Below are 27,693 nucleotides of genomic sequence, written 5' to 3' on the forward strand. Positions count from 1 at the left end.
GGCAGAGGGAGAAGCAGGCTCAATGCAGAAAGCCTGATGCGGGACTCGATCCTGGGTCTCCAGGATCACACCCTGGGCTGAAGGCGGTGCTAAACTGCTGGGCCACTTGGGCTGCCCTTGAAATAGTTCTTTTCACTGGAGTCGTCCTTTATAAAATTTAGTACATTGAAGTATAACGCATCATTATATTATTGTATAAAATATGCCAGCAATAAGCACTGAATTGTTTGTTCTTAGCCATAATCCTTTCCTGGTAGATTTACCTAAGAATTCTTTACAGAATGCACTCCCAGCTTGGGAAGCAAGGCAAACATTCCGGTTCTTTATATGCTGCATCAAGAAGTGTTCTTTATGCCTATGCACACAGCAGCAGACAGTAGAGACAAATAGGCATGCAGGGCCCTTAAGATGAACCCCATGGTCAGCTGTCAAGGGGTCCAAAGTGGTGTCCAGGAATCTGTTGGGACTCACCAGAGGGTCTAACAGCACCTATGTTTGGGCTGCTCTGGGTTTTGTTCCAGATAGGTGTAGGTTTCAGGGAGGAAGAGATTCTAAAGTGCCTTATAAAGTAGAAATTATGGAACACTAGTGAGGAATTGTTATTATAGAGAATTAAATGAGCAGATGAAATATTCTTGTGTTAGAAATAAGCGTTTAGGAGAAAAGATTGCTTCCCTTGCAGATAACATAGTAGAAGAGGTAAGTAAACCCAAGGGATAGCTGATCTCACCAGTGTCTTTAAGAGAGAATGAGAGAAAGTGCCAACCCTCATCTAATTTCATTTTTTTCCCACTCTTAACGCTGATGATTCCTAAGGGAAATGATGATCAGCTCGCGCTTAAAAACACACACACACACACACACACACACAGGACTCTTAGGGGCTTTAATTCTAAAAGACATAACCCAATCTTCTATAACCAACTCACAAAGTTAATGAGGCTAAGATCAGCATATATTTTCTCTTTTCAAGTATTAGATAACATTTTAAATAAGAGGATATGCAGCATAATCCCTGGAGTAATATTAACTTGCGCTCTAAATGCAAGTCATTAAAGTGTTTCAAGATGCTGTTCCTCTGATCTGCCAAATGTATAGCCTTTGAGCTCCAGCTTTAGCATTTGGGGCTTAGTTTCTGCTGATACCAGACTTATTTGAAAGGAATCTCTCTGGCCAGGTATCTTTTCTTTGCAATTTGATCTTTTTATTACATAGCTCTTCAGTCAGAGCCAGCATTTCAGTGTCTAATGTGAGATCTACGCAGATGTCCTTCACCTTCATGAGAAGCACCTATGCCTCCCAGCCAGAGCTGTCTGGGCAAGCAGAAGGAATAAAGGGTGTGGATCTCTGCTGGATTAATTACAGCCCTTTGCAGTGACAACTAGATAGAGAACTGCCAGAGTGTCATTGCCACTTGCTTCCTTTCAGACTGCATTTTCTGCAGTGCTGATGTCATTGTACATAGGTTATCTTAAGTGGCTGAGATATAGGCTTGAAACAGCTATAGGATTTAAATGCTACCAGTGTGCTTGGATGAAACATCGAAAGCAGGAAAAATATGTTGATAGATTAGAAGAAATGACAGGAGGGAAAGAAAGAAGACCTATCTAAGCAACTTGCCTTTTAGAGACAACAGCGAGGAGACTGGGGAAGTGTTTTGTCATTTTTATTCCAGTAACTTAAGCATTTAACCCAATGCCAGGTCCAAGGTTGGTGCTTAATAAATATGTATTGAATGAATGAATGAGCAAATGGAGAGTGTCCTGCCATTACTATTCAAGCTACCACCTATACAAACTAAAAACAATAACTTAAACCAAACTAGGAATGGGGAAAGAGTGGAATTCAACTTATTTCATATCTCTTAGGATGCAGAAGAGTCGATCACATCTCTTTCCCTTGGCTTCTGGTCCAATTGAGAAATGAACTAAGAAATTAGAGCTCATAATATCTGCTCTATATTGTGTAAAGCTGGAGAGAGAGCCTATTGTTTAGCCCTGGATATAAAGGGGGTGTCTTTTTTTGCTGCCTGACTTGAATTTACCTCCTTAAACTCAAACCAAGCATCTGGATAGTCCAAATATGGATTACTATATGAGAAAAAGGAAAGAGAAGAGGGAATGCCTGGAGACAGATAAGACTCCCAGAAAGCTCAAGAGAGGGGCCAGATGGCACAAGTACAAGAAACATTTTTCTAGTCCGAGGAGCCAGTAAGGGTGGAGAGAGGCAGGAACATGGGAAGAAGAGTTTGCTTCCCTCTGTACTTTCTGTCCTTTTCAATCAGGCATCAGAGATGAGACAAAGTGACTGATTCAACACATTGGAGCTCGCAGTCTAATGGGGTTGGGCATTTATTGAGTAGTTACTATGTGCTAAGGACTTGCAATGTTCAGCATGAATCACAGTAACTGGTTATTTCCATTTTATAGATAAACATGCTTAGGCATAGACAGGTTTAGTAAATGAGGTAAAATACAGCGAGTAGCTGGCAGCTTCAATCCCAGACATTGATTCCTGAGCCTGCACTTTTAATGACTACTCTGTTGAAAGATTGATCACCTGTTAATGGCAGCCTGAATAAAAGACTAGGGACACTTCCTATTTTGATAGGAGGCAGGGCACTGAGGGAAGGAAGAGGAAAGTATGAGGTCTCCTTTTTTAAAAATCGAATTTTCCAGTTAGACAATCAGCTCTAGAAATACAAAAAGAAAAAGCACATCTTCTGAGTGCACATCTTTGCCCCCATTTCTTTACTACTTTGTTTGGGATAATACTGTTTGGTTAATGGTACACAGTCACAACTGGTTTTGCCATATTACTTGTACTCAAGTATTTGGAGAAGAGCAGCTCTCAGTGGACAGCAGCTTGTGACACTTGACTTTAAGCTGACAGTTGAGCAGATATACCAGGTCGAGGCAGTGTTGATATACAGGCTCTGTGGAGAGCACTGTACACAGTAATGACAGTGACTGGGAATGGAAATCCTGCCCTCAAGACAACCATAATTTTTTTTTTTTTTTTTTTTTTATAAGGGAGGAAGGGAGAAAGAGATGGGGAGGGACAGAGGGAAAGAAAGAGAATTCCAAACAGACTCCCCGCTGAGCACAAAGCCTGATGCAGGGCTTGATCTCACTACCCCATACCTGAGCCGAAATCAAGGGTCAGATGCTTAGTGGTCTGAACCACGCAGGCAACCCTAGACAACTGTAATTCTGTTGAAAAAATAAAAATGCACTTAGACACCTTCACAAAACTGAGAAACAGTTCAAAACAGTATCAGAAAGTACCAACCTGATGTAGAAAGACAGGTGATCATACCCTGTATGGAGTTAATGAGAGAAAACTGTCACATTTTCATAAACCTGAAAGGGAAAATACCATGGTAATTTATGAGCTTTCAAAGTTTTGATTAGGGAACAGTTTATTTGAAACTCAGATTAACCCATCACCCTTCTAGGGAGTTTCTGTTTCAGTAACACTCAAAACTATTGACACCTGTTCTTTGGGTGCTAGCTGGTACCTCTAGTGACTCCAGCAGTATTTGAATCTAAGCATGACTTTTCCTACCAGAGTACATGAAGAGAATCTTTAAAAGACCTCACTTACAAGGATATACCTTACAGAGAGGAAGTACCATGCCAGAGGTTCTCACATTAGTGCAGACTGGTTATAAAATAAATGAATAATGTTAAGAGATAATCTCTAAAATGCAGGATTATAGACAAGTGTTTTTGAGAGTTCATACATCTGTGGAGATTTTTATCATGTCCACATACATTTGAGACACACGAAGGTCTTGATTGGTCAAGATGAATAGGACTAATGATCCCTCAGAAATTTGAAGGCTTAGTATTAATTACTTCTCAACAGCTGGCTATATTTATAGTACTACTGGGAATAAGTAGCTGAGTAAGGAAATTGCAGATTTAGAAGTATCCCTAAGCAGTTTACCCTCCCTTCCCAGAGTAATAGCTACAGAAGGAAACAGTAGAAAAATCTAGTTCAGAGCTTCCATACTAAGAACCAGGACAGATTCCTATTACAGCAAAGTTTTCTTCGGTCCTTATGTCATTATTTTTTTTTCTTTCAAGTAAGTTAGTTGTCAACATTCCAAAAACTGATTTCTAGGATATGAGGGCAGTGCCAGACTTCCTGAACTTCTTATGCACAGTGACATCTATCTTTGGTGTTCAGAGCAGTGCTGTCCTTAGAATGTTCTGCAGTGATAGGAATGTTATTTTGTTGTCCATTACAGCAGCCACTAGCCACATGTAGCTATTGAGCATTTGAAATATGGCTAGTGTGACTGAGAAATTGAATTTTAAATTTTGGTTACTTTTAATTAACTTTCTAGACACTTATGGTTATAAGCTCTCATATCGGACACCACAGTTGTAAGCAACCAAACAAGCTCTAGGAGTTGTAAGAGCAAAGTAATAAATGTCTGGGTTTCTTCTAGCCTCGACCAAAAAGAAGGGTACTTTGCTTTTGTTTTTATTAAAAACAACCCCTACCTACACTGGATTGATGAATCTTCTAGCCCACTTGCTCCTGAAGTGCATCAGAGAATCACTGACTGTTCCAGTAGTCAGTGATTCCCCACACCTTTTAAGGACATTTGTCCAGACTCTCTTCCCTAAGAAAAGACACATCCAACTGCCTACTTGACTTCTCCACTTGGATGTCTGATGAACATCTCAAACCTGAACTGTAAAAGATTTGGCTCATTGTCTCTGCCTCTTCCCCACTGCCAGGCCCTGTGTTAGATATGTCTCGTGCTCACCTATATCTGGTGTCCCCCTCTTTCTGGACTCCCAGGAGGGTTAAACCTTTCAACTTCAATGTAATTAGGTGAGGTGACCTCTTCTAGTCCAGGGGCTGCAGTTGGAAGTGGCATGTATGGCTTCCAAGCCAAAGCATGTAATAGCTGGTGTGATGCCCTGTAGCACTCTTCATGTGGTACATGACTAGGATCCAATTCCCTAATAAAGTCCTGCATATTCAGTCGCATCTGGATTGACCCATAGGGTTATCTTTGAAAAATCCTTTTTGGGACGCCTGGGTCGCTCAGTTGGTTAAGCGTTCAACTCTTGATTTCTGTTCAGGTCTCAGTCTCAGGGTTGTGTGTTCAAGTCCCACATTGGGCTCCATGCTTGGGTGTGGAGCCTACTTTAAAAAAAAAAATGGTTTTAGAAGGTTTATAACTCCTTTATATAAAAGGTTTATAACTATATAATATATAGTTATATATAATATAAAATAATAATATAATATAAAAGGTTTATAAGGTATATAAAAGGTTTATAACTCCTTTATATAAACCATCCATAGATTAGCATCAAACCTGTGTCTGATTTTTTGATAATTTGAACCCCCAAGGAGTCTATCTCTATTAACCGTGTCATCCCCTAGCCTTCCCATCCACATGAACTTTTTAGGTAATTCCACTTGCTGGGAGTACTATGCACTGGCTCATTCTCAGCCTTCCCCTTTTGGTCCACGTTCCATACATACTTCCTTCTCCTTGGTTGTATTGTTTTTTCCCCAGAGATGGAGGGGATACTCTGTCCACCTCTGTCAATTCTTTCTCCTAAGCCAGTCTCCAGAGCTGTGAATAAAGAATGAACATGGCATTTCTAAAACGCTTACTGATTTCACATGCCTAATTCTAAAAGGTACTTGATTGGTTTTTTACTGATATTAAATTTGTCTGGATTTCATGTAAAATAGAAGTGGCATCCCTATTACAACTTTCCTGTACCCTTTAGGAAATGAAGTATGACCAACAGAGTGGGAATAACCTCCAATTCCTGAAGGAGAGGACTCATTACCTAACAGAATTAGTTACCCCAAATGCTTATTGGTCATATTTAATAAGTTTGGTATTAATGGGCAAATAATGGATTAGATTTTGCTTTATTCCTTTCTCATTGTATCTCTCTTCATGTGGAATATTTTCCCATTTAGAATATGTCAATAAATTTAAGTCATATATATGACTAAATCTAAAAAGACCAGAAAATTCAGACCAAAAAAGCATTAGTTTTCATAGCTTAATAACAATAGTTATTGTAGAGTGGACCATCTAAGAAACAGAATATTTAACATCAATTTTATGTCAATGAAAATGTCAAAATCCCTCCAGATTTAAAAGGGAGGGGAGTGGGTTTCTTTTTTTCTTTTAATAAAATCTAAAATCTAAAATGATTTGGAGCATATTTTTACAATTAAAAGCAATCAAAATTTATTTTTTTTATTTTTTATTTTTTTAAGATTTTATTTTTATTTATTTATGATAGTCACACAGAGAGAGAGAGAGGCAGAGACATAGGCAGAGGGAGAAGCAGGCTCCATGCACCGGGAGCCCGACGTGGGATTGGATCCCGGGTCTCCAGGATCGTGCCCTGGGCCAAAGGCAGGCGCCAAACCGCTGCACTACCCAGGGATCACCGCAATCAAAATTTAAATCTCACTTCAGTCTTTTCTGTTCTGGAAGAAAAGGTGAAAGAGAAGAAGGAAGCAAATCTCCTTTATTCTACCTTTTGCAAATAATATAGAAGGAAATTTTATCCACTATTCAAATTTAAGCTCCAGACACTATGATTAAATAACATATCCTGTGACAAAAAGAAAAAGGAAACATTAAAAAGATTAAATTCTATATATCATCCTGTGTTGAGTCTCATGAGCAGTTTTGATGGTTGTTATCCTAGTAGTCAGTTACGGTGTTCTTTCTCATGATGTTCAGTGTCCTTTGGAGAATGGAATCCTACTTGGGGAATAGTTTATGAATGGATACAAGCATAACTGTATATGTAAGGGGACTGGGTGAGTTTTCTCTGCCGGGCCCTAAAGGCTGTGTCTTTATTTCCCACCTTGCTAGTTACCTCTCAGCATTTGGTATTTATGCTAAGGTGATGTCATGTGTGTGAATATTGTTGGAAGATCATAAGGATCAAGTTCAAGACATTTAGCTATACACAGTTCCTCCATTTGTCTATTAGATAAGGGCATCTGGGGTACAGAATATTGGGGCATTACATGTCTTCGACTTCTACATTTTGTCTTATACCCTAGACCTAGATTGTTTTCTAGTAGGCTTGTCCAGGAAACTTTCTCGAATTGGCAGCAGCACTCCTTACTTTAAACCGTTTCATTCATGGGTGTTTTCTTACTTTAAACCGTTTCATTCATGGGTGTTTTTGTTAAAGGGGGGGGGGGGTTGCTGCAAACTGCAAGGTGCAGCAGATTGCTTAATCAAAATATATGGACACGGAGGCCCAGTATGAGAGAAAGGAGAGAAACAGAACCTGAGGTTGCAGAATCCCAGAAGCCAGAAGGATCATCCTCTGCTGATGAAAACGAAAAAGGTTTTCAAATGAATGAAATATTGTGGACTGGAGAAATGACTACCTGTTTGTCTGAGAAATGCATCCGACCTTACAGTTGCAAACTTCAGTGGGTTTTGTTTGTTAAAGATTTAGGCCAAGAGGAATTGTTTATAATGAGAGACAAAGGTCTGAAAAGGAAAACAATCATTGGGCTTGTATTTAATCACTTTGTATTTTCTCAGACTTCAGTCATGTCATTATCTGGCTGTGGTGCTTACAGAACTTAATTAGGGGAGTTCAGGCAGCAAGGGGAATAGGAGGCCAAAATGAAAGGGTAACAATTTAAACGGATCGCCCGCAGATGCCTAGTGTGGATGGAGATGAAGCCATTTAAGAACCTAATTGTAGAAGAAGCTCTTGACACTGATCATTTGTGAAAAGGAGATTTTTTTTTTCGCCTTACATATGTGGTTTTGTACACTTATGTCTACAGACCTTCAGCATTGGTATGTCTGATCATCAGCTTGTGGAATTACTAACACCAAGCCACTTTAAAAGAGCAGACAAGGTTATTAACTTTGGCAGGAAATGAAAATTTGGCCTTAATATACATGTGAAATTGAATTGTCTGTAGCACAAAGCTTTGGAGATTACCCATGCAAAATGAGAAAACTATCTAAATTTAAAATTGTCCTCAGTACAGTGAAAAGTAATTTTGCAGACTGCATTTTACTACACTGAAATCCACGAAGAGATGGGCTCTATTAATTTAGATTTAAACAGAGGCTCTATATCTTCTAAAAATGGTAAATGAGTTGGAAAATGTACTTTAAGGGGAGAGATGACTTTCTAGAAATGCTGCAGGCAGGCAGGTCCCCTACTCCACATCTTTGAGTCTGCCCTGAGATCAGTCAGCTTCAGACAGAAGCTCTATCTACTGTGACAAGCATTTGGAATAAGGACATTCAGACAATGCCTCAATTTTATATATGTAGCAGGCTTCAAGAGCAGGGTAAGAAGCAAATCGAGTACAGCCCAAAGCAAAAGTCATTGGCAGTTTTTACAGTATAATTCCTAAAGTGGCTGAGTCCTTCACAGAGAAAACAAAATTAAGGAGGAATTGACTTTATTTTCTCAGATCTCACATAACTTAATAGTTTTCTTATAATCCCTGCCTGGAATGATACTGGAGTAGGGAATTTGGTTACTCTACCTACCTTCTCACTCAAAAAAACTATCTTCTATATAAAGAGAAATTGAGTTTTTCACTCCCTAGTCTTTGAATTTCTTTAGCTCACAAGAACAAATGTTACTTGTTTATTGATTAAGTAAATGATTATTTGTTAAACAGGTGACTATTTAGAACCGGAGTTTCAATAACCTGTCATTTAATCATCAAGAATAACACATTAACACACAGTCTGAGTGAGACAAGGATTAATAATAAACTTCAGTTAGCATTCTTTGAGGGTCTTAGAGTGCCTGTTATTTACAGTTGCCATGATGAAGAAACAGAACAAGTGCCTGTGTCTGATTCTTAGAGCTGCTTGGTAATGAAGCTGAGTCTAGAACTAAGGGCATCCGAACTTTTGGATAATTTACATATGTGTATGGCTTGTCAACAATCCAGCTGCTTTTTGGTGAAATGTCTGTCTGTTGGCAACAAACCAAAATAATACAGCCAACAGGCCATTCCTCATCTTTACATTATTTTCTTATTGCTTCTCAGGTATCGCTCTGCTCTACTTACATCTCTATGACGTGTTTGGGGACCCTGCTTACCTACAGATGGCGCATGGCTATGTAAAGCAAAGTCTGAACAGTTTGACTAAGCGTTCCATCACCTTCCTCTGCGGGGATGCAGGCCCCCTGGCCATAGGTGCTGTCGTGTATCACAAGATGAACAATGAGAAGCAAGCAGAAGACTGCATCACTCGGTAATCTTGGATTTTTTTTTTTTAGGATTATTATCTAGACGTATTTACATATTGATTCTGTGTGCGTTAGCAAAAGAACGTTTTAGTGGAGTTACTTTTCTCTCTGCAATAAATCTTATTACTGTCGTTTGATCACGTCACACATCATTCCAATGTAGTTAAGGAACAACCCTTATAGTCCCTATTTTATTGTAAGGTGTAATGACACTGACACACACCAGATCAAACACCAGTTTAATAACCAAAAAAAAAAAAAAAAAAGCCTAATCATGTGATTACCAAATCCAGGGTGCTATCCAAGATCAATAATTTGACAAATGTAGTTCATCTCCTGTGGTGGGCTGGGGGAGGCCTCCTCTTGAACTACATACAAACTGATTGAGAATTGCTTTTCTTAGGAGCAAATAAACATGCAAATCTAGATTTTTTTTTTTTAATATAGATCAGGGAAGCCTACTAGAAGCTTGTGAATTATGAAGAATTACTAAACTTGTGTACTAATAAACTACAAATATTATTTTACTATGTTTATGGAGCACAGAGATTTCTATGAAGAAATCTGGCTGCCATGCAGCTCTGCACGTAGTGCTGTTAGGCTCCCACTGAGCATGTTAACACACAGAGAGTTACAATTCCAGCAGAGCTTTTGGGTTGTGTTTTGTTGTTTAATGGACTTTACTTTTTAGAGCAGTTTTCAGTTCACAGAGAAAGTGAGAGGAAGGTACAGAGATTTCTCCTATACCTACTGTTCCCCATCATATACATGGCCTCCCCCAGTATCAACATTCTCCACTGGAGTGGTACACTTGGTACAATGGATGGATGTACCCGGACACGTCATTACCAGCCAAAGTCCATAGTTTATATTAGTTACATCTTGGTGGTGTGCATTCTGCATGGATCCATCATTCTATTATCATGTAGAGTACTTTCCCTTCCTGAAAATCCACTGTGCTCTGCTTGCTAATCCCCCTTCCTGCTCTCTGGCTCCTAGCAACTTCTGATCATTTTACTGTCTCCATAGTTTTGTCTTTTCCAGAATGTCATAGTTGGAAACGTTACAATATGTAGTCTTCTCAAATTGGCTTCTTTCACTTCAAAATATGTATTTAAGCTTCCTCCATGTCTTTTCATGGCCTGAAAAGCTTCATAGCTCACTTCTTTTTAGCACCGAATAACATTCCATTGTCTGGATGGACCACAGTTTATCCATTCACCTAACTGAAGGGCATCTTGGTTGCTTTCAAGTATTGGCAGTTATGAATAAAGCTAATGTAAACATCCAATTGTGCAGGTTTTTGTGCAGATATAAGTTTACAGCTCCTTTGGGTAAACATCAGGGAGCACAGTTGCTGGATCATATTGTAAGGGTGTGTTTAGTTTTTTAAGAATTTCCAAACTATCTTCCAAAGTGGCTGTGCCATTTTGCATTCCTACTAGCGATGAATGAAAGTCCCTGTGCGCTACATCCTTGCCAGAGTTCCAGATTTTGGCCATTCTAGTAGATGTGTAGTGGTATCTCGATGTTTTAATTTGCAACTCCCTGACGACGTATAATGCGGAGCATCTTTTTTATATGCTTACTTGCCATTAACATTGCTTCTTTGGTAAAGTGTCTGTTAAGGTCTTTAGCCATGTTTTTAATTAGGTCCAGAAACATCACTGATTTTGTTTGTGGAAGATCTTTGGTTAATTTTACACTGTGCAGTAGTGTATTTCATTAACAGGCTTTTGTCCTAAAATTCTAATAACTACAGTTTTTTCTCCTCAAAATTTTATTGAAAAATTTCAAACATACAGAAATGTTGAAACAATAGTAAGTAGCTGTATATCTAACTACATAGATTCTACCATTAACATTTTTTTATACTCGCTTTACTACGTATCTAATCCATCAGTCCATTCCCCTATCCATTATTAATCCTTTTAGGGGTGGTGGATGGACTTCAGAGTGAATTGCAGGCATCAGTATCCTTCCTTCTAAATACTAAAGCACATATATCATTTACCAGTGTTCAATACCCGTTTAGTTTTCTTCTTTTGGCATATAGTTAACACACAATGAGCTGCCCAAGTTGTATATATATTTGTTGAGTTTTGACAAATGCATATACTATCTAAATTTGCAACACAGACACGACCTTTCTGTTTCTTTGCACAGCTAGTTTAAAGCCATTAGCCACACATATGCTGAGAAGGAAGTCTCATTCAGTGAATCACTCTTAAGTATCATAAAAATAAGCCATAGGGGTCCTGTTATTTTTTATGTAATGCCAGCCTTTCTCAATTTACGTACAGCCAGGTAGTTATGGTATGTTGTGTGAAAAATGAAAACAAGATTTGTGCATTCAGATTGGGGAAACACTAAGCAAAGTTAAATATACACCTACCAGCTGCTCAGAGTAGAGTCTTGAGTAACTTTTGCTACATGGAGGAAACGCCAGAGACTAGGGAGTGGAATTTGCCAAACTTGTCAAGTAGACAACCCTTTCCTCATGACATTTTAGGGTGTACTGTTCTAACAAACACTCTTTGAGGAATAGTACTATATATTAATATTGGTTTATTAACACTCTTAAAAGTAAACTAAAAAAATTTTTGATACCTTGATTTAAAAAAAGATGTCTTTGTTATTTATATCATTTTAAAAACTTTTACAATGGTTCAACAATATTTTATATATAGCCAGTAGATTTTTTAAGGTTAAATATATAGAATGAGCATAATAATAGGAAAATAGGACATTTATGGACACCGTTTTGATTTTTCAGATTTTTAGAGTCCATAGCAAGAACAGGAAGAAAAAAGGAATTATTTTTAATTGCTTTCACATCTCCTCTCTTTTAAGGGGAAAAAGAAATCTGTAAGTCTCTGTAACTCAATTGAAATAATTTGATGTCATCAGGTATTTAATAAACCTACTTGTTTTTTACTGAACCTTCTTTCTCATATCACACAGCCCTTTGGCAATACCAGAGACACCCAAGTTCTCTATGTGGTATCTGTGTTGTCCTCCACCACCGTCATTTTTTGGATTACCTAATATAATAGTCTTTCAGAATCATAATTTTGAGTTTTAGAGAGCAAAGAAGTCGATGTTTCCCTAAGGCAGGGATTCTTAACTTTGGGGCCCTGAGAATCTTAGGGCTTCCAAAGGTACATATAAAATCCCCAAATTGTGTTCAGCATGGAGAGAACACTTATGCTTTTTTGGAGGAGTCTGTGACTCCCCCAAAAGGAGTGTGTGTTCATATGTATTATCTGTTCATGTGCAGAATGTCCTACAGTTGGCTGGGGCAGGTGGCAAGGAAGAGAATAAACAGCACTGATTTTTCCTGCTGTTTGATTTGTATCGTGTTCGTTTTCACCTTCCTTCCACACAGATAGTTGGTGCCACTACACAAAGAGATAGAGTTGCCTATTTACTGTACCCAATTAAGTGACTAACCTGACAGGTCCAGTGCTTTGGGGCCAGAACTCAGAAGGATGAAGAATTTAGGCTTTCTGGTCAGAAAGTGTATACTTTTTTTTTTTTTTTTTTTTTGTAGTGTGATGAGTAAGAAAAGAACTTCTTTTTTAAAAAGTTAGATGATACAAGGTCAAAACTCTTCCCAGTAAAACCCTGGGGAAATATTGCTAGGAGTGGAACAGAACTGCCCCCGTTTTATATGTTGTCTGTTCTGCCTTCAGTGACATTTCAGTGACGTGTCTCTTCTGAAGATTGGTGGCTATTAATATCAACATAGCAAAACAAATGGAGCTGCAATGATGTGCCTCTGGGTTTGAGAGTTTTTGAAAACACATAAAATAATCTTTATGATTTATAAATGCTATCATTTCTTCACTTTGAGACTATAGCATGTAAAATCTGTAGTTAAAAGTCCTACCTTTACTGATCATCAGACCTAGCTCATGAGTTTTAATGACTTGAAGTCAAATCCAGAAAAAAAAAAAGGAATACTTCCTTTCTTACCCTAAATTATGAAATATAATTTTATTAGGATACTCTAAGCAATACTTCATTTTCAGGTATTTGAAAGGTATTTGCTATCAACTTTAAACATCCCAAATGCAAATGAGTTTGGCTGCAAAATAATTGGAATGCTAATTATATATCGCCACCTAGGGGTAATGTGATCCCTAACATTGGCAAATAGAGGAAATGTGTTCAAACACATTTAGGTGTGAGAACATCATTGGAACTGATGCAATAATTGTTCCAAATAATTCCCACGGAGCTATTTGCTTAAAAAATTCACGGTAATTTTCCTTTTGAATTAAATTTCCCTTACAAAAGTAGTTATATTTAAATTCTATACAATTTGACATACTTCGTTAAAACTTGATAATAAACCTTTAAATCAAAACTCTGAGATATTCCTTCTGTTTACTACGACTGTTGCATTTGTGTCTAGTAAAAAGATTTTATTTTCTTAAGATTTCAACATTACTGAACCTCCAGTTTTGGCATGAGAAAAAAATCGAATTTCTCTTAATAAATGTTTTTAAGTTCTTAAAAATATTAGGGGTGTGTGTGTGTGTGTGTGTCCATCCATGTATGATATTGAAGTAGAAAACAAAATGGCCTGTAATTCTACCATCCAAACAGCCCTGTTGATATTGGGGGGAAAATTCAAAGTATACAAGAAAATGAAAAGTAACCTTTGGCTACCATGTCCCTAATCCTAAGATAACCACTATTCCACTATGAGTTTAATGGCTATATTTACAGAAGAAAAACCATGCATGTGTAACCAATTTGTTGAGATGCCTTCATTTGTTGAGTTATAACATAACTTTGTCAGTTATGCAGCCTGCCATGCTTTTTCACACCCTTCTTTCCTGATGAGGAGTGGATACTTTTATAACTTTTTTTCAGTTTGTTTATAACTGTTAGCCCCTCTAGGTCACAAAAAGTACCTCATTCTGGTTATTAAAACATGGCTATTTATTTATTTATTTATTTATTTATTTATTTATTTAAACATGGCTTTTTAATTTTAAACTGTGTTTCTCTCCCCTTACCCCACAGGGTGAAGGAAGGGGAAGGGAGGGTTGGGAGAGGGCAACTGTCTGCTCTTTCACAAGTACCCCCCTCTTGGGAGCCCAGACACACTTTGCTGTATCTGGTGGTTATATCCTGGTAGCAGCACTTTTTAGGGCGTTTTTTGGTTTGTTTGTTGTTGTGTGTTTTGTTTTGTTTTGTTTTTGTAGCTATTAGGAGCTATATACCCCCTCAGCTATAATCATAACAAAGTATGTTAAAAATGAAAGCACAAGCAGTGGACCAAATTCTGCCAAATAAACCAAGTGTACAAACATTGATTAGGAAGATGTACACACATACACACAAGTAGTCTCCTGCCCTATTCTTACGGCTCAGAGAAAAACCACATTGTCCCCAGACAATCTTAGTAGGTCTTATTTATCAAACGGTAGTAGAACCTGTAGCACCTCCCAAACCTTCCACCCATCTTCACCACCAAAAATTATATTGTTTTAATGACTTAAATGGTGTTACTTTGAATATATAGGATAATTTAAAGATACTGAGATGTGCTTTCAAAATTTCATGTAATAAAATCCAAATAATAAAGACACTTTCCCTACCTATGATATTTGCTTTCCTATACCCTCCACACATCCCTTATCTCCCTCAAAAAGAAGAAAAATTCATTCTCTGAGTTTAGACTGCAAATATGGTTGCTCTCCTGAGTTCATTTCCTGTGACTGTCACCTGCTTTCTGGTTTCCTAGGACTCCCCATGTTCTCTGGAAAGAAATCTGGGGCTTCTGTTACCCTGCCCTACCAAGTATTCCCATGACTGGGCCTATATCTGGGGCCAAATGATGGGGAGGTGAGAAAGATTAGTAAAGCGATGGGGGCTTACCTCACCCTCATGGGGCCACAGCTCCTCCAACCTATGAGGAAGGGTCCTTCCCTCAGAGACTTGGCTTCTGTGGACTACTCCTGCCTTCATTTCTGCTGCCACCACAAGACTGCTTGTGGCCTTGGGTGTGGATAAACAGAGCGAATGCAAGGAAACAAAACTGAGGGGCTTGACCTACTCTCTCTGATACTAGGAGTTCCCTTACCCATTCTTTCTTGAGACAGAACTAAAGGGCTTCTTCCAGGACTCTCTCTTTCAGCTCTTTTTACCCATTTCCAGGTTTGAGGCTGTCCTGAATTCAAGCCAGGGGAATACCATAGACGAAAATATGGCAGACTCACCAATGGTTTGGTGGTACTTCAAATTCTGGTCTTCCCCACTCTGCCTGCTAATGTTTACTGTTTAGAGCCCTCAAATGCTGCTTTGTGCCCTCTCTCCAGGTCTTGGAGCTGCATCTACTGGGAGAGTCAGGGTGGGGCGTGTCTACTCCATCTTACCTGAAGCCAAAACCAAAAATAACTTTTTCTGAGAAGCTGAACTGAGTCTATCAACAGAGAGTTAATATATTATAATATAGCCATTCCATGGAATAGTATGCAGCTATGATAAGGAATGAGACTGATCGAGAATATATGTGGAAATGTATTGTCAAAAGCAAGCCACAGAACATTTAGGGAGAGGCATATTTACAGTTGCTTATATGTGCATAAAGTACTTCTAGGAATATCTAAGAATTTGGTAATCATGGCTATTTCTGAAAAGAAGGGCTAGAAGGGGGAGCCTGGGAAGACAGGGAGGCTGACTGTTACCTTTGTGCATTTTTATCGATTACGGTAGATCAGGCTGCCATACAGACACCTCAGGTAAGCCTGACCTGAAGACATGTTAAGAAACAAACCACAGGAGGAGGTAATGGGGGGGTGCAGCAGGCTTTCATTTTATGGAAATAGGTGACCCTCTGAGCACTGACTGAGGCCTTTCTCCAGACTAAATGCCATACTGGGCAGCAGTCCTTAGCTTCTCTTAACCTTCCCAGCTGCTGGTTTCAGGGCATAGCTCCAGGAGGAACCTGGGAGGCTCCAGGTAGCTTCTGCCTCACATGCGTATTCTTTAATTCTTTGAATTTGTCAGTTCCATTGTGAACTGAAGAAAAATTTAGTTGAGGGTTAATTTTTAAATCCTGACTACCCTTTGTAATCCAGCTCAGCCCACTTAATGTATAATAATATAATTTATAATATAAATATGTGAAAATATTTACCTTTTATATATTAATTTTAATATATTTAAAATGTTTAAAATAACTATATTAGTGGGGCACGTGGGTGGCTCAGTTGGTTAAGCACCTGCCTTTGGCTCAGGTTGTGGTCCCAGGATCCTAGGATTGAACCCTGTGTAGGACTCCCTCTCCCTCTGCCCCTCCCCCCAAGTTCCCAGCGCCCACCCCCTACTGATGCGCTCTCTCACTATGTCTCTCTCTCAAATAAAGAGATAAAATCTTTGAAATAAAATCTTTTTAAAAATAAAATAACTATAATAGTAATTTATAATACTTAGATGTATATTTGTGTGTATTTTTTAAATGTATCATCTTTAGGTATATGCCACTACCCGATCCCTTTCAAGTCTTCTTCAGCATGTATTTTTATTCCCAGACTAATTCACCTAAATAAAATTGACCACCATGCTCCAAATGAAATGCTCTATGGACGAATGGGCTACGTCTATGCTCTTCTCTTTGTGAATAAGAACTTTGGAGTGGAAAAGATTCCTCAAAGCCATATTCAGCAGGTACCACATTTTTGTGCTTTTTGGAGTCTTGTTAGGATCCCAGTTGTTATCTATGTGAACTTTGGTTTTGTTTCTCCAGTGAGCATACCCCAGGTAGAAGGAAAGTGTCAGTTGGCTTCTGAAGGTCAGGTGGGATCAGAGAGCGGACAGTGTCACGCTGAGTGCTGTTGGAAACACTTAGGGAGTTCTAAGAGTGGGAAGTCCAGCCCACTCTGTTGGAGTGTCGAGGCCCTTCAGAAGATGAGGGCCAGATTTCACCTCCCAGGTGCAGGTGTCTCCTTTCGTGCCTGAAGGAATTCAAGCTTTCCTGGTCAAGTGAATTCTTGTAAGCTCCAGTAAAGAGAGTTAAGGATTGCCATCTCTCCCTCTTTTAGGCAGAATGCAGTGCCCCCTGCTTTCTGAGCACAGAACTAAACTGCCTGCCCATGGCCATAAGACTGGGTCTGATTCACCATGTTCTCCATACCTCTCTTAGCGAAAAGTTCCTTATCTCCGCCGGGAAGATTTTTATTCTGATTCTCTGATTCTCTCATTATTTCAATCCGTTTTCTCCCTGTAGATTTGTGAAGCAGTTTTAACCTCTGGAGAAAACCTAGCCCAAAAGAGAAACTTCACAGCAAAGACTCCACTGATGTATGAATGGTACCAAGAATATTACGTGGGGGCTGCTCACGGCCTGGCAGGAATTTATTATTTGCTGATGCAGGTAAGAGGTGAAGCTGGTGAAACTCAAAAATGTGCTTGCTCATTGTCCTGGCCAGGGTGAGAAGACCAGGGCTCCCCTCCGTTTTGTCATTCTGTCGACCGCTAGCTACATCACTCTCCCTGTAATCACCTGGCCTTGACAAACAAGGACGGTGTTTGCCACAGTGCATTTTAAAGTGTATAAACATAAAAAGCATTGTGCTGTGGGATGGCGTTTGATTTGTAGGTGACCGTACTTGCATGCCTAGTGCCACTGTGCAGACTGAAGGGTTTTGACCTATACTTCTATATGAAGTGCCTTCTGCTCTGCTCTTCTCTTTCAGCAAAAGCCTTGAATTAATAGTATTGCATATTATTAGATACAACCCACTGAAACAAATTCCAAAAGTAAGAACAAAATCAATAGAAAACAAATGCATATGTTGCCTAAGGCTCACTTCGAGAGCAAAGCCACAGAGCCTTTTCAATGGATTTTGTATAACTTACCTGAAAAATAGCTGAATGCGCTTTATGCCCAGCAGTTCTTTGGACCTAATACTATTGGGAAACATCAGCCAAAGTCAAACAGACTAAGGACAAATAGGATTTACTGCAGCAAGCATAACCTGGAAGGGGAGGTCAGAAGAGGACTTCTCCTGAGAGCATCATTTCCGGGGGGTTATTCAGCTCTCTTTAAAGAGAAATTGGCACTGTGAATAAGAATTCATAGCAAAAGAAAATTGATTTTTAATGGCAGCAAAGGTGCCCCCCTCACCTTCCCAAAGTACAATGCAGCATAAAGAAAAGTGTTTCATTAATATGTTCAACATGAGTGCTCGGATATACATACTATTAGCTGGTTGAGTAGCTGGCTGCAGTAATGCAGAATCAATGTCAGACCTTGCGTCTCCCTACAACTAAACAATGACAACGAAGCTGAAAAACTCAAGGTTATTATTGCTTTTGAATGCAAAGTCACACTTTGAGTGTTAGTGGCAGTAAGAGACCAACTTTCGTATTTGTTCTGCACTTCTCAATTAAGAGCTTTATAATGAGGGGTTTTGACAATTCAGACCTAGACTCTTTTATTTTTCTGGTATAAACCTCCACTGGCTCTGTATTTCCAGAAGTAAATATATATTAAGTTTTCAGGAAAGGAGAGTTCATGTATTCTGAAGTTTCGAGGTGAGTTAGAATCCTATATGTCAGTGACTGGACAGCCTCATGACCTTTCTTTGAAGCAGATCATTAGGAGTCATCTTACTTCAATCTGCTTCCTTTTGGTGGCAGTGAAAAATCTGGAAATCTGTGTTCTGAGTTTTCCATTGGCAGATTATTGTCTAATTGAAATGATTTAACTTTTAATACTAAAAGTCCATTCCAGTACGTACTTATGTATCAACATAAGACAAAATATTATTTGTAGTCATTTTGGATAATTCCTGCAAATTTGAGGAAAATCTACTCATTCTATTGTAGCATTTTATTTTTAAGATTTTATTTATTTATATGACAGAGAGAAAGAACACAAGCAGGGGGAGGAGCAGATAAAGGGAGAGCGAGAAGCAGGCTCCCCACTGAGCAAGGAGCCCGACTCGGGGCTTGATACCAGGACCCTGGGATCATGACCTGACCCAAAGGCAGACACTTAACTAACTGAGCCACCCAGGTGCCCCTACTACTGTGGCATTTTAAATTGAGCTTGAACAATATTCTTCTGATAAAGCAAAATCCATATATGCCCCTAAAGAACTTAGTGCAGATTAAGTACCTGTGCTTTTTTTTACACAACTGCCTATCCCCTTACCCACATGCCCACCCCCGCCTGATGAGGACAGTCACTTCTTATTTGAAAAAGTGAGCAGTGCATTTAATTAATGTATGCATCTAATTCAGTGCATGACTTTAAATAGGACCAAAAAGAGAAACTAAAAAAGAATATCAAAAATGGAGGCTTGGGGCATCTGGGTGGCTCAGTTGGTTGAATGTCTGGCTCTTGCTTTCCACTCAGGTCATGATCTCAGGGTCGTGAGATTGAGACCTAGGTCGGGTTCTGTGCTCAGTGGGGAGTCTGCTTTAGATTCTCTCTTTCCCTGTCCTGCTGCCCTCCCCCCATGTGCTCTCTCTCTCTCACTCTCTAAAATAAATAAATCTTAAAAAAAAAACAAAAAAAAAAGGGAGAGAAGGCCAAATTGTTAAAAAAAAAAAAAAAGGTTCATATGCCTTATGTTAGTGCATCCTACAAGTTTGTACATCATTGTATCATAATAATCCTACATAAATACTAGTCCCAAATCCTCTGCAGAAAGACTTAATCTAGAGTCACACAGCAGTTTGGGATCTAGATTCTAGGTCTCCTGACTTGTTAGCTTCCTCTTCTATTGGAAACATCTACTGCTTCTCTAAATGCAATAATGAAAATTCCACTTATGTTGTCTAATGCATCTTCTTTGTGGCTTCTAAGATATGGGGGTATCTTGCTGGCTCAGTTGGTTAAACATCTGACTCTTGATCTCAGCTCAGGTTTTGATCATGAGTTCAAGCCCTGCATTGGGCTCCATGCTAGGTGTGAAACCTACTGAAAATAAAAATTAAAAAAAAATAAAGTATGCTTAAGGTATTAAAACCTTAGGAAACATCTCTTATGCTCATGCATTGACTTAGGAAAATATTTATATGTATGTATACACAATAAATATTGAAAAATAGTATGTATATAAAGTCCCAAGAGATAACTGGTAGCTTAATTTTAGGTGGTTCTAATAGGTAAAAAAAAAAATTGGAATGGAATCCAAAACCTCTTAATAACTTCTAGTTCTTTCTGGTCATATTTTCTTTCTAGTTTAAAACTAATTCCAGGGACACCTGGGTAGCTCAGTTGGTTAGCATCCAATTCCTGATTTCAGCTCAGGTCATGATCTCAGGGTTGTGAGTCAAGCCCCACTTTGGGCTCCGCACTGGGTGTGGAGTTTGCTTAGGATTTTTTCTGTCCCTCTCCTTCTGCCCTTCCTACTCCCTCTCTGTCTCCCTCACTAAACACACACACACATACACACACACACACACACACACACACTTATCCACTTATCCCTGAGATTTAGGAAGACCTGTTTGCTTTAGCAGAACTAATAATTCTCTTTCTTATTTTTAGCCCAGTCTTCAAGTGAGCCATGTGAAGTTACATAATTTGGTCAAGCCCAGTGTAGATTATGTCTGCCAGCTGAAATTTCCTTCCGGCAATTATCCTCCTTGTGTGGATGACAATCGAGATCTTCTAGTCCATTGGTGTCACGGTTCACCTGGAGTGATCTACATGCTCATCCAGGCCTATAAGGTACTGTGAATTTTCTCATTTTCAAAATAAATTGGAAACTGTAAGATAAAATTCTATAACTTCTTATTGTTTTATGCATAATCTTTAAAGGAGCAATGGATAAATAACTTGTTGGACCTATAATCACTTTGCTAAATGAATTATAATTCCTTCTCACAGTACCCATCTATATCAGAGCAGACACTATCTCATAGATAAGGAGACTGCTTCATTGATAGAATAGCCAAGTTATAGGATCAGTGCAGAACCAAGATAAGTATCCCAGAAGTTCAATTAAAAATAGAATCTTTCTTTGGTGCCTGGTTGGTTCATTTGGTTAAATGTCCAACTCTGGATTTTGGCTCTGGTCATGATTTCAGGGTTATGAGACTGAGCCCTGCATTGGGCTCCACACAGGGCATGCAGCCTGCTTAACATTCTACCCCCGGCCCTCTGTTCCTCTCTTTATGAAAAAAAAAGGGGTGCACCTGAGTGGTGCAGTCAATTAAGTGTCTAACTTGTTTAGGCTCAGGTTGTGATCTTGGTGTCATGAGATCGAGATCACATTGGTCTCTGCCCTCGGCGCAGAATCTGCTTAATTTTCTCTCTTCCTCTCCCTCTGCTCCTCCCTGCCACATGCTCCCTCTCTCAAATAAATAAATATATCTTTAAAAAAGATAGAATCTTCCTTGTGCATTGCTGGTAGGATTGTAAAATGGTACAGCTGCCACAGAAGAGACTGTGGTAGTTCCTCAAAAAATTAAACATAGAATTAATACATGATTCAGCAATTCAACTCCTAGGCATATATACCCAAAAAACTAACACAAGGATTCATATCAATACTTGTACACAAATGTTCCACAGCAGCATTATTCACAGTAGCCAAAAGGTAGAAAGAGTTCAAGTGTCCATCAGCAGATGAATGGATAGACAAAATCTGGTATTTATGCACACAATGGAATATTATTCAGCCATATGAAGGAATGAACTTCTGATCCATACTACAATATGCATGAACCTTGGAAACATTATGGTAAGTGAAATAAGCCAGATACTAAAGTACAAATACTACATGATTCCTTTTATATGATGTGATGGTTAATATGAGGTATCTAGAATAGGCAAATTCATACAGAAAGAAAGTAGAATAGAAGTTACCAGGGCAGGGACTGGTGCTGGGGTGGGAGTGCATTATTACTTAATGGGTACACAGTATGTTTAGGGTGATGAAAAGTTTTGGCAATAGTGGTAATGATTATACAACATTGTGAAGGTAATTATTGCAATTCAATTGTATATGTCCAATGATTAGAACTGTAATTTTTACATTTTATTTATTTTACTATAATAAAAACACAAATACTACTTCTATAAAGCATGCTATAGCAGGGCCAGAATAAAAAAAAAAAAAAAAAAAAGTTTTATTTGAAAGAAAAAAAATAGAAGTAAATCAAGATATCTGTGTCCATTGATGCCACATCTACAAATTACAAATCTATGAACTATAAACAAGCATTGGCATCCCATACCCTAAATAAGCTTTTAGTGTATCAAATTTTACTTGCAGGAAGTTAGATATCATGGAAAAGCTTTTTAAACTGCCTTATTCTACTTTTAAGAACACTTAGTTTGCAATGAGATATTAGAAATGTCTACTCAGAGTACTTCTTGAATCTTTGATCAATATATAGGATGCCACAAAAGATTGTAAAGGTATATCTCTATTTTTCTGACAAAGTATAGCATTTTATAATCAAATCTGTCTTTTGTAATCAGTTTTCTAAACAGTTTCTTCTCCATTGTGCAAAGAAATCTCCTAATAGCGAAAGGCATTTTGTTAACCAGAGAAGATAGTATGTGGTCCTTTGGAAAGTAACTAATAATAATAGCAAGTCACAAGTCAAATAATGCTCCTTCTCCAGTAACGCCCACATCCGTAAGCACAGAGTGTACAGGCAAGGTCATGTGCAGTTATCTAAAAGCAAAAACAAAACTAGTAAACTTTTGTAATTTGTCCCCCACCAATGAGACACATTTCTCTGGCTCTAAATCCCTTTACCCTTTTTCTTGCCAAGAAAGAAAATCTCCATCTTACCTCCCACTCCCCTCCGCCTTTCCCATTAAGAAGAAACGTCAATAGAAGTTTCTTTTCTATCCCTTCTAGTAAGACTTTGCCTTGCCTCTACAGGCATTCAGAGGAGAACATTATCTCAATGACGCCCATCAGTGTGCTGATGTGATCTGGCGGTACGGATTGCTGAGGAAGGGGTACGGGCTGTGCCATGGCACTGCGGGGAATGCCTACGCCTTCCTGACACTGTACAACCTCACACAGGACATGAAGTACCTGTATCGGGCCTGTAAGGTAGGCGCCAGAACTGTCACAAGGAAAACACCTGCCTCCAGGAGATTTAGAAGGGGCTCTGGTTAATCTGATTTAATTCATTTATCCATTAAACCATGAGTCTGTAGAACAAACCCAGTTACTTAAGGAAAAAAACCTTCAAAAGCCATTCAGTTGAATTCACTTATAAAAGGACCCAGTTCTACTCAATAGCATTTATGGGGGGAGAGAAGAAAGTAGTTTTCTGATAACCTCGGAGATAGAGGTTCATAGCTCATAAAATTCCTCCCTCCCATGCCTCATACGCTCTTTCAGACCACCTGTCTCTGTATCAACCCGTTTTTTCTGCCTTGAAGATAGTTTTTGACTTTTCAGAGTAATTCTTATGGATAATCTTTATCAACTTTTGGGGGTCTCTGGAAGAAGTCACTACAGTAATTTAACCTTGTCTCATTTTCAGTTTGCTGAGTGGTGTTTAGATTACGGAGAACACGGTTGCAGAACACCGGACACCCCTTTCTCCCTCTTCGAAGGTATTTTCCACACGTTACTTAGTTGCTTTATAATGTCAGCATCTCCTTCTCTGCTTGGCGATTAATGTATTTGAATTTGAGCTTTATCAGCGAATTAATTTTATAGTCATTCCTTGAACTACTTCTTACATCCTAATATGAAAACTCAGTATTAAAAATCAGATTGTACATGGACTCTCTCAGACCTAAGACTAGTAGTCATAATGGTGACTGCCATCTATGGAGTCATGCACACGCTTGGCATTTTGCAGATGCCATCATAAATCATCTCCAAAAACATACAGGCATATCTCCTCATGTCACAGTGAGAACACTGAAGCTCAGACAGGTAAGTGGCCCGTGGTGCCATGTGAAGGAGCTGACCTGTGATAAATGGCAGGGCTGTGCCTTGAACTTCTCTGGCTCAACACTCCTTCCTGTCTTCCACCCGGATGAAGGGACTGAGTACCTTACTAGCGATCTCCTCTGGTACTGACCTGCAACATTTATAATTCTAGGCAGATGCCCATTTCATTGAAGCCCTTGCCATTAGGGTCTTAATGTTGATGATACAGAATGCAGCCACTGCATAGAACAGAGTCATTTGGTGTAATAACTTCTTCCTCTTTCTTCCTTCAGGAATGGCTGGAACAATCTATTTCCTGGCTGACCTCCTAGTGCCCACAAAAGCCAGATTCCCTGCGTTTGAACTATAAAAGGAAAGCCTACCCCCTGCAACTCACTGCATGACCCTTTCTGTATATCAAACTGGACTAAGTGCTTTCATTGCTTTTCAAGGAAACATAGAGTCTTTAGCTTCTTTTGTTTGTCATTTACATTTACTTAAAAATATCCAAGGAAATCTTTTAACTTTAACCTCAGTTTCTTCCTAAAGGAAGGATGAGTGATATGTACAGTGTTTTGAGGGCATAGGTATCTATATATTTTCAGAACTTGGAGGAAATCTTACTCTTATTTAAAGCTTTATAACCATCTGTTGCTGTTCTAAAACATGTTTAAAGGAAACTAAATGTAGATAAAGATAAATATATGGTTATTGGTGGATATTACCCTTTATACTATTTTTCCTCCACTAGGGCAGACAGTTTTATGACTTTGTTTTTCTTTAGGTGGTTGATTATGAAGGGGGACAAAAATATTAAGTGTATGCTTCTGAGACAGAAGTTGCAAGATTTGCAAACTGGTTTAAGGACCTAACTATCATTTTTCAAATTCACATTGCAGGTTTAACTAGAGAGAAAGATACTTTCAGATTTGCTGCTGCTTGGTAGTACAGCATCCAGTCTCTAGAAATCAACATTGTTATCAAAAAGTTCTAAAATGCAATGTGATTTTGAAATTTCTGATTTGAAGGTTAATTCAAGATAAGCTAACAAAAAGCTTATTGCTTTTCTAAAATAAGCAAGTGTATTTTTGAACTATTTATTTAAATGTGTTTGTTCTTTGGTATTAGTATAAGATCAAGAAACAAATTTTCTGTATGTGAATATGTTGTGACAGGATTTGAGTCCACCCTGTCCAACTGACCTCCTAAACTTTGACTTGTGTTCTACTTCCTTGGCAATGACTATGCTTTAGCGCTCGCTGTTTGTTACAAGCCATAAGATATTTTCCTTCCTTTCAATCTATCGGGATGTTTGTCTTTTCACTAAATAGTAGTATGCTGCATCTCTTTAAAAAGGGTCGAGGAGTGCTATGTAGCCAATAACATGAACAAAAACACTAAGCTTTTCATAGAAATGCTGTTATTTAGGAGGTATTATCCAATGAAAATGTTTAGAACAGCTTGATCCTCTTTGGGTATCCTAAGCTTAACATTCATCAATTTCTGAGCCCCTGAGGTCATGTATCCATATGGTAGATGAAGGACCTCTGGTGCTTCACATTCTGTATAAATTTTCCAACTCATCAGCTTTTCCTTCTCCTCCTTCCTTCGCTGCCTTTCCCAGGCTTATTTCATCTTTTCTGTATGTTTCAAGTGATTTTAGAATATTTTGCAGCTTTAAAAAAACAGGGTCGAAAAACTTTAAATGTGCCTATTTCATGGCTTTCTCCGTCACAAAAGCATGCTATTTTTAACTTTGAACCAAATCTGTGGGTATATGTTGGTTCCTATGGCTAGAAGTCCTCTGTTACTTCACATTCAGCACCAAAATATCTTATATTGGAAATTGTCTGACCCTTTAAAGGCTACTGACAGAAGGAGTAAAAATATAGCCCACTGCTTAATTCCTAGAATTAGCTTATTCCTCATGCTAGTTGGGAAAACCTTATCCCCTCTGTGGTCTGAAGTGCTGCTGGTTAGCTGTGCCTTTCTCCAGTGCTCCTGGTTAGCAAATGAGTTGCTCGTTTCTGATGAGCAATGTTGGCATTCATAGTAAAGCTAATTTGCCTTTGGCTGGGTGTCCAACTTGAAAGAACAAAACCCATTTAGTATAGTTAGATATCTCACTATACTGTGCCTATACTTCCAGCTACTGTAATTACTAACCAAGGGAAAGAGAGCAAAACACACTTTCTCTTAGCCAGAGGAACCTTAATCACAGTTCATCTCCAAACGCCTTGATTAATTTAACCCTGGGAAAACTTCAGGGCAGGGAGAAGAACATTTTGAATAAGATTCTTATTAATATTTAGATTGCATTTTAACTACTGTCATCCGTTAAGGAATTCATCAATACAAACACAAATCAAGTTTCATTTTTTTTTCTTTAGCTTTTTAGAATTTGTTTAACTGTCAGGATTTTCTCTTCATGCCGTTGTTTTATTTATGGCTAAGAAGTAAGAAAATTTGATAAGATTTTAAACTCAAGCAAAAGCTGTAAAACGAAGACCAGTACCCTAACACCGTGGTGGAAACTAAGAAACTTTTATACCAGCTTCTTCATTTTAAAAGGAAAAGGCAGCACTGTAGTTCTATTTCTATTATGTCATTTTCCCTCAGATATTTCTCAGATTTCTTCTTCTTTTTTACCTTTTTTTGATTAAAAAAATGCCTTCCCAAAAGTTGCTTCCCCAAAAAATCCACAGTATTTGTCTCTCCATGCAAAGAGTAGGGAGTAAAACCTTCAAAGCGTGTTGAGCAGTGTTCATTTATCCCACCATGTGTTTCTGTTCCTGTGGTAAGGAGAAATTTCAGTGGTTAACTTTTCATCATGTAAAATATGTGAACGTTAGTTATCGCAGCCATTTCCATGTATCCCATTGGGCTTTGGCTTCCTCTGAGTTGTTGGTCTTTCATCCTTAGAGTCATTGGTTACCTTTTCATCTTTGATGTCAGTTCTGATTATTTGGCATCAAAAGCCTTCATGGTAGGAAGAGTTTTAGGTAAAAGTGGATCCAAGACCACTGTCTTCTTATTGCCACTTCCCTACAGAACTAATTGAGAGACATGTCCTTGGGTTAATTTGTATCTGATCTTATGGTGCCCTGCCTTCTACTAGCTGATTCGAAATACAGAATGTGAAGAGTGAACATTTATTCATCTACTCCTTTGGCTACTAGAACTCATCTGCAGTCCTTTCTTACTCATACTGAATCCCGATTCTACTTCTGCTTCTTCTAAATAGGTCAGAGCATCCCATTTGTCTATTGCTGAGCTGTAGAACTGTTTCTCTCCTGTAGGTATAAAGCAGAGTGTGTGGGATATTCAGGGAACCCACCCTAATGATATATTGCCATTCTCTGGGAAAGGTTGGGATCATAAGTATTTCTGTGTTCTGTAAAGAATTTCATATACTGGTTCTCAATAAAATTTTATTAGGACTAACATGTGTCATGTGCTTTCCGTTTGCTTTGGTTTAAACTTAAGAAATCTTTTCCTTATATGGTAAATGAGGGCTTTTTCTCTATACACATATTCCCTAC

General features: G+C 38.6%; 2 protein-coding genes across 4 annotated transcripts in view; one reads left to right on the top strand and one right to left on the bottom strand.

The window, feature by feature from the left end:
• Positions 1–27,595, top strand: part of LANCL1 (LanC like glutathione S-transferase 1) — a 36,763-nt gene extending 9,168 nt beyond the window's left edge. For both annotated transcript variants that reach the window (XM_072813566.1, XM_072813565.1), the window contains exons 3-9: positions 9,061–9,268; positions 16,814–16,949; positions 17,509–17,655; positions 20,785–20,967; positions 23,138–23,314; positions 23,754–23,826; positions 24,445–27,595. In XM_072813566.1, coding sequence (XP_072669667.1) covers positions 9,061–9,268; positions 16,814–16,949; positions 17,509–17,655; positions 20,785–20,967; positions 23,138–23,314; positions 23,754–23,826; positions 24,445–24,521 — 1,001 coding nt within the window. In that variant the 3' untranslated portion in view covers positions 24,522–27,595. The remainder of the gene's footprint in view (positions 1–9,060; positions 9,269–16,813; positions 16,950–17,508; positions 17,656–20,784; positions 20,968–23,137; positions 23,315–23,753; positions 23,827–24,444) is intronic.
• The window catches only part of CPS1 (carbamoyl-phosphate synthase 1), a 357,452-nt gene that overhangs the window by 194,577 nt on the left and 135,182 nt on the right, over positions 1–27,693 (bottom strand). The gene's annotated exons all lie outside the window — the stretch shown is intronic.

Source organism: Canis lupus, chromosome 36 (assembly GCF_048164855.1).
Source record: "Canis lupus baileyi chromosome 36, mCanLup2.hap1, whole genome shotgun sequence".
Classification (NCBI taxonomy): domain Eukaryota; kingdom Metazoa; phylum Chordata; class Mammalia; order Carnivora; family Canidae; genus Canis; species Canis lupus.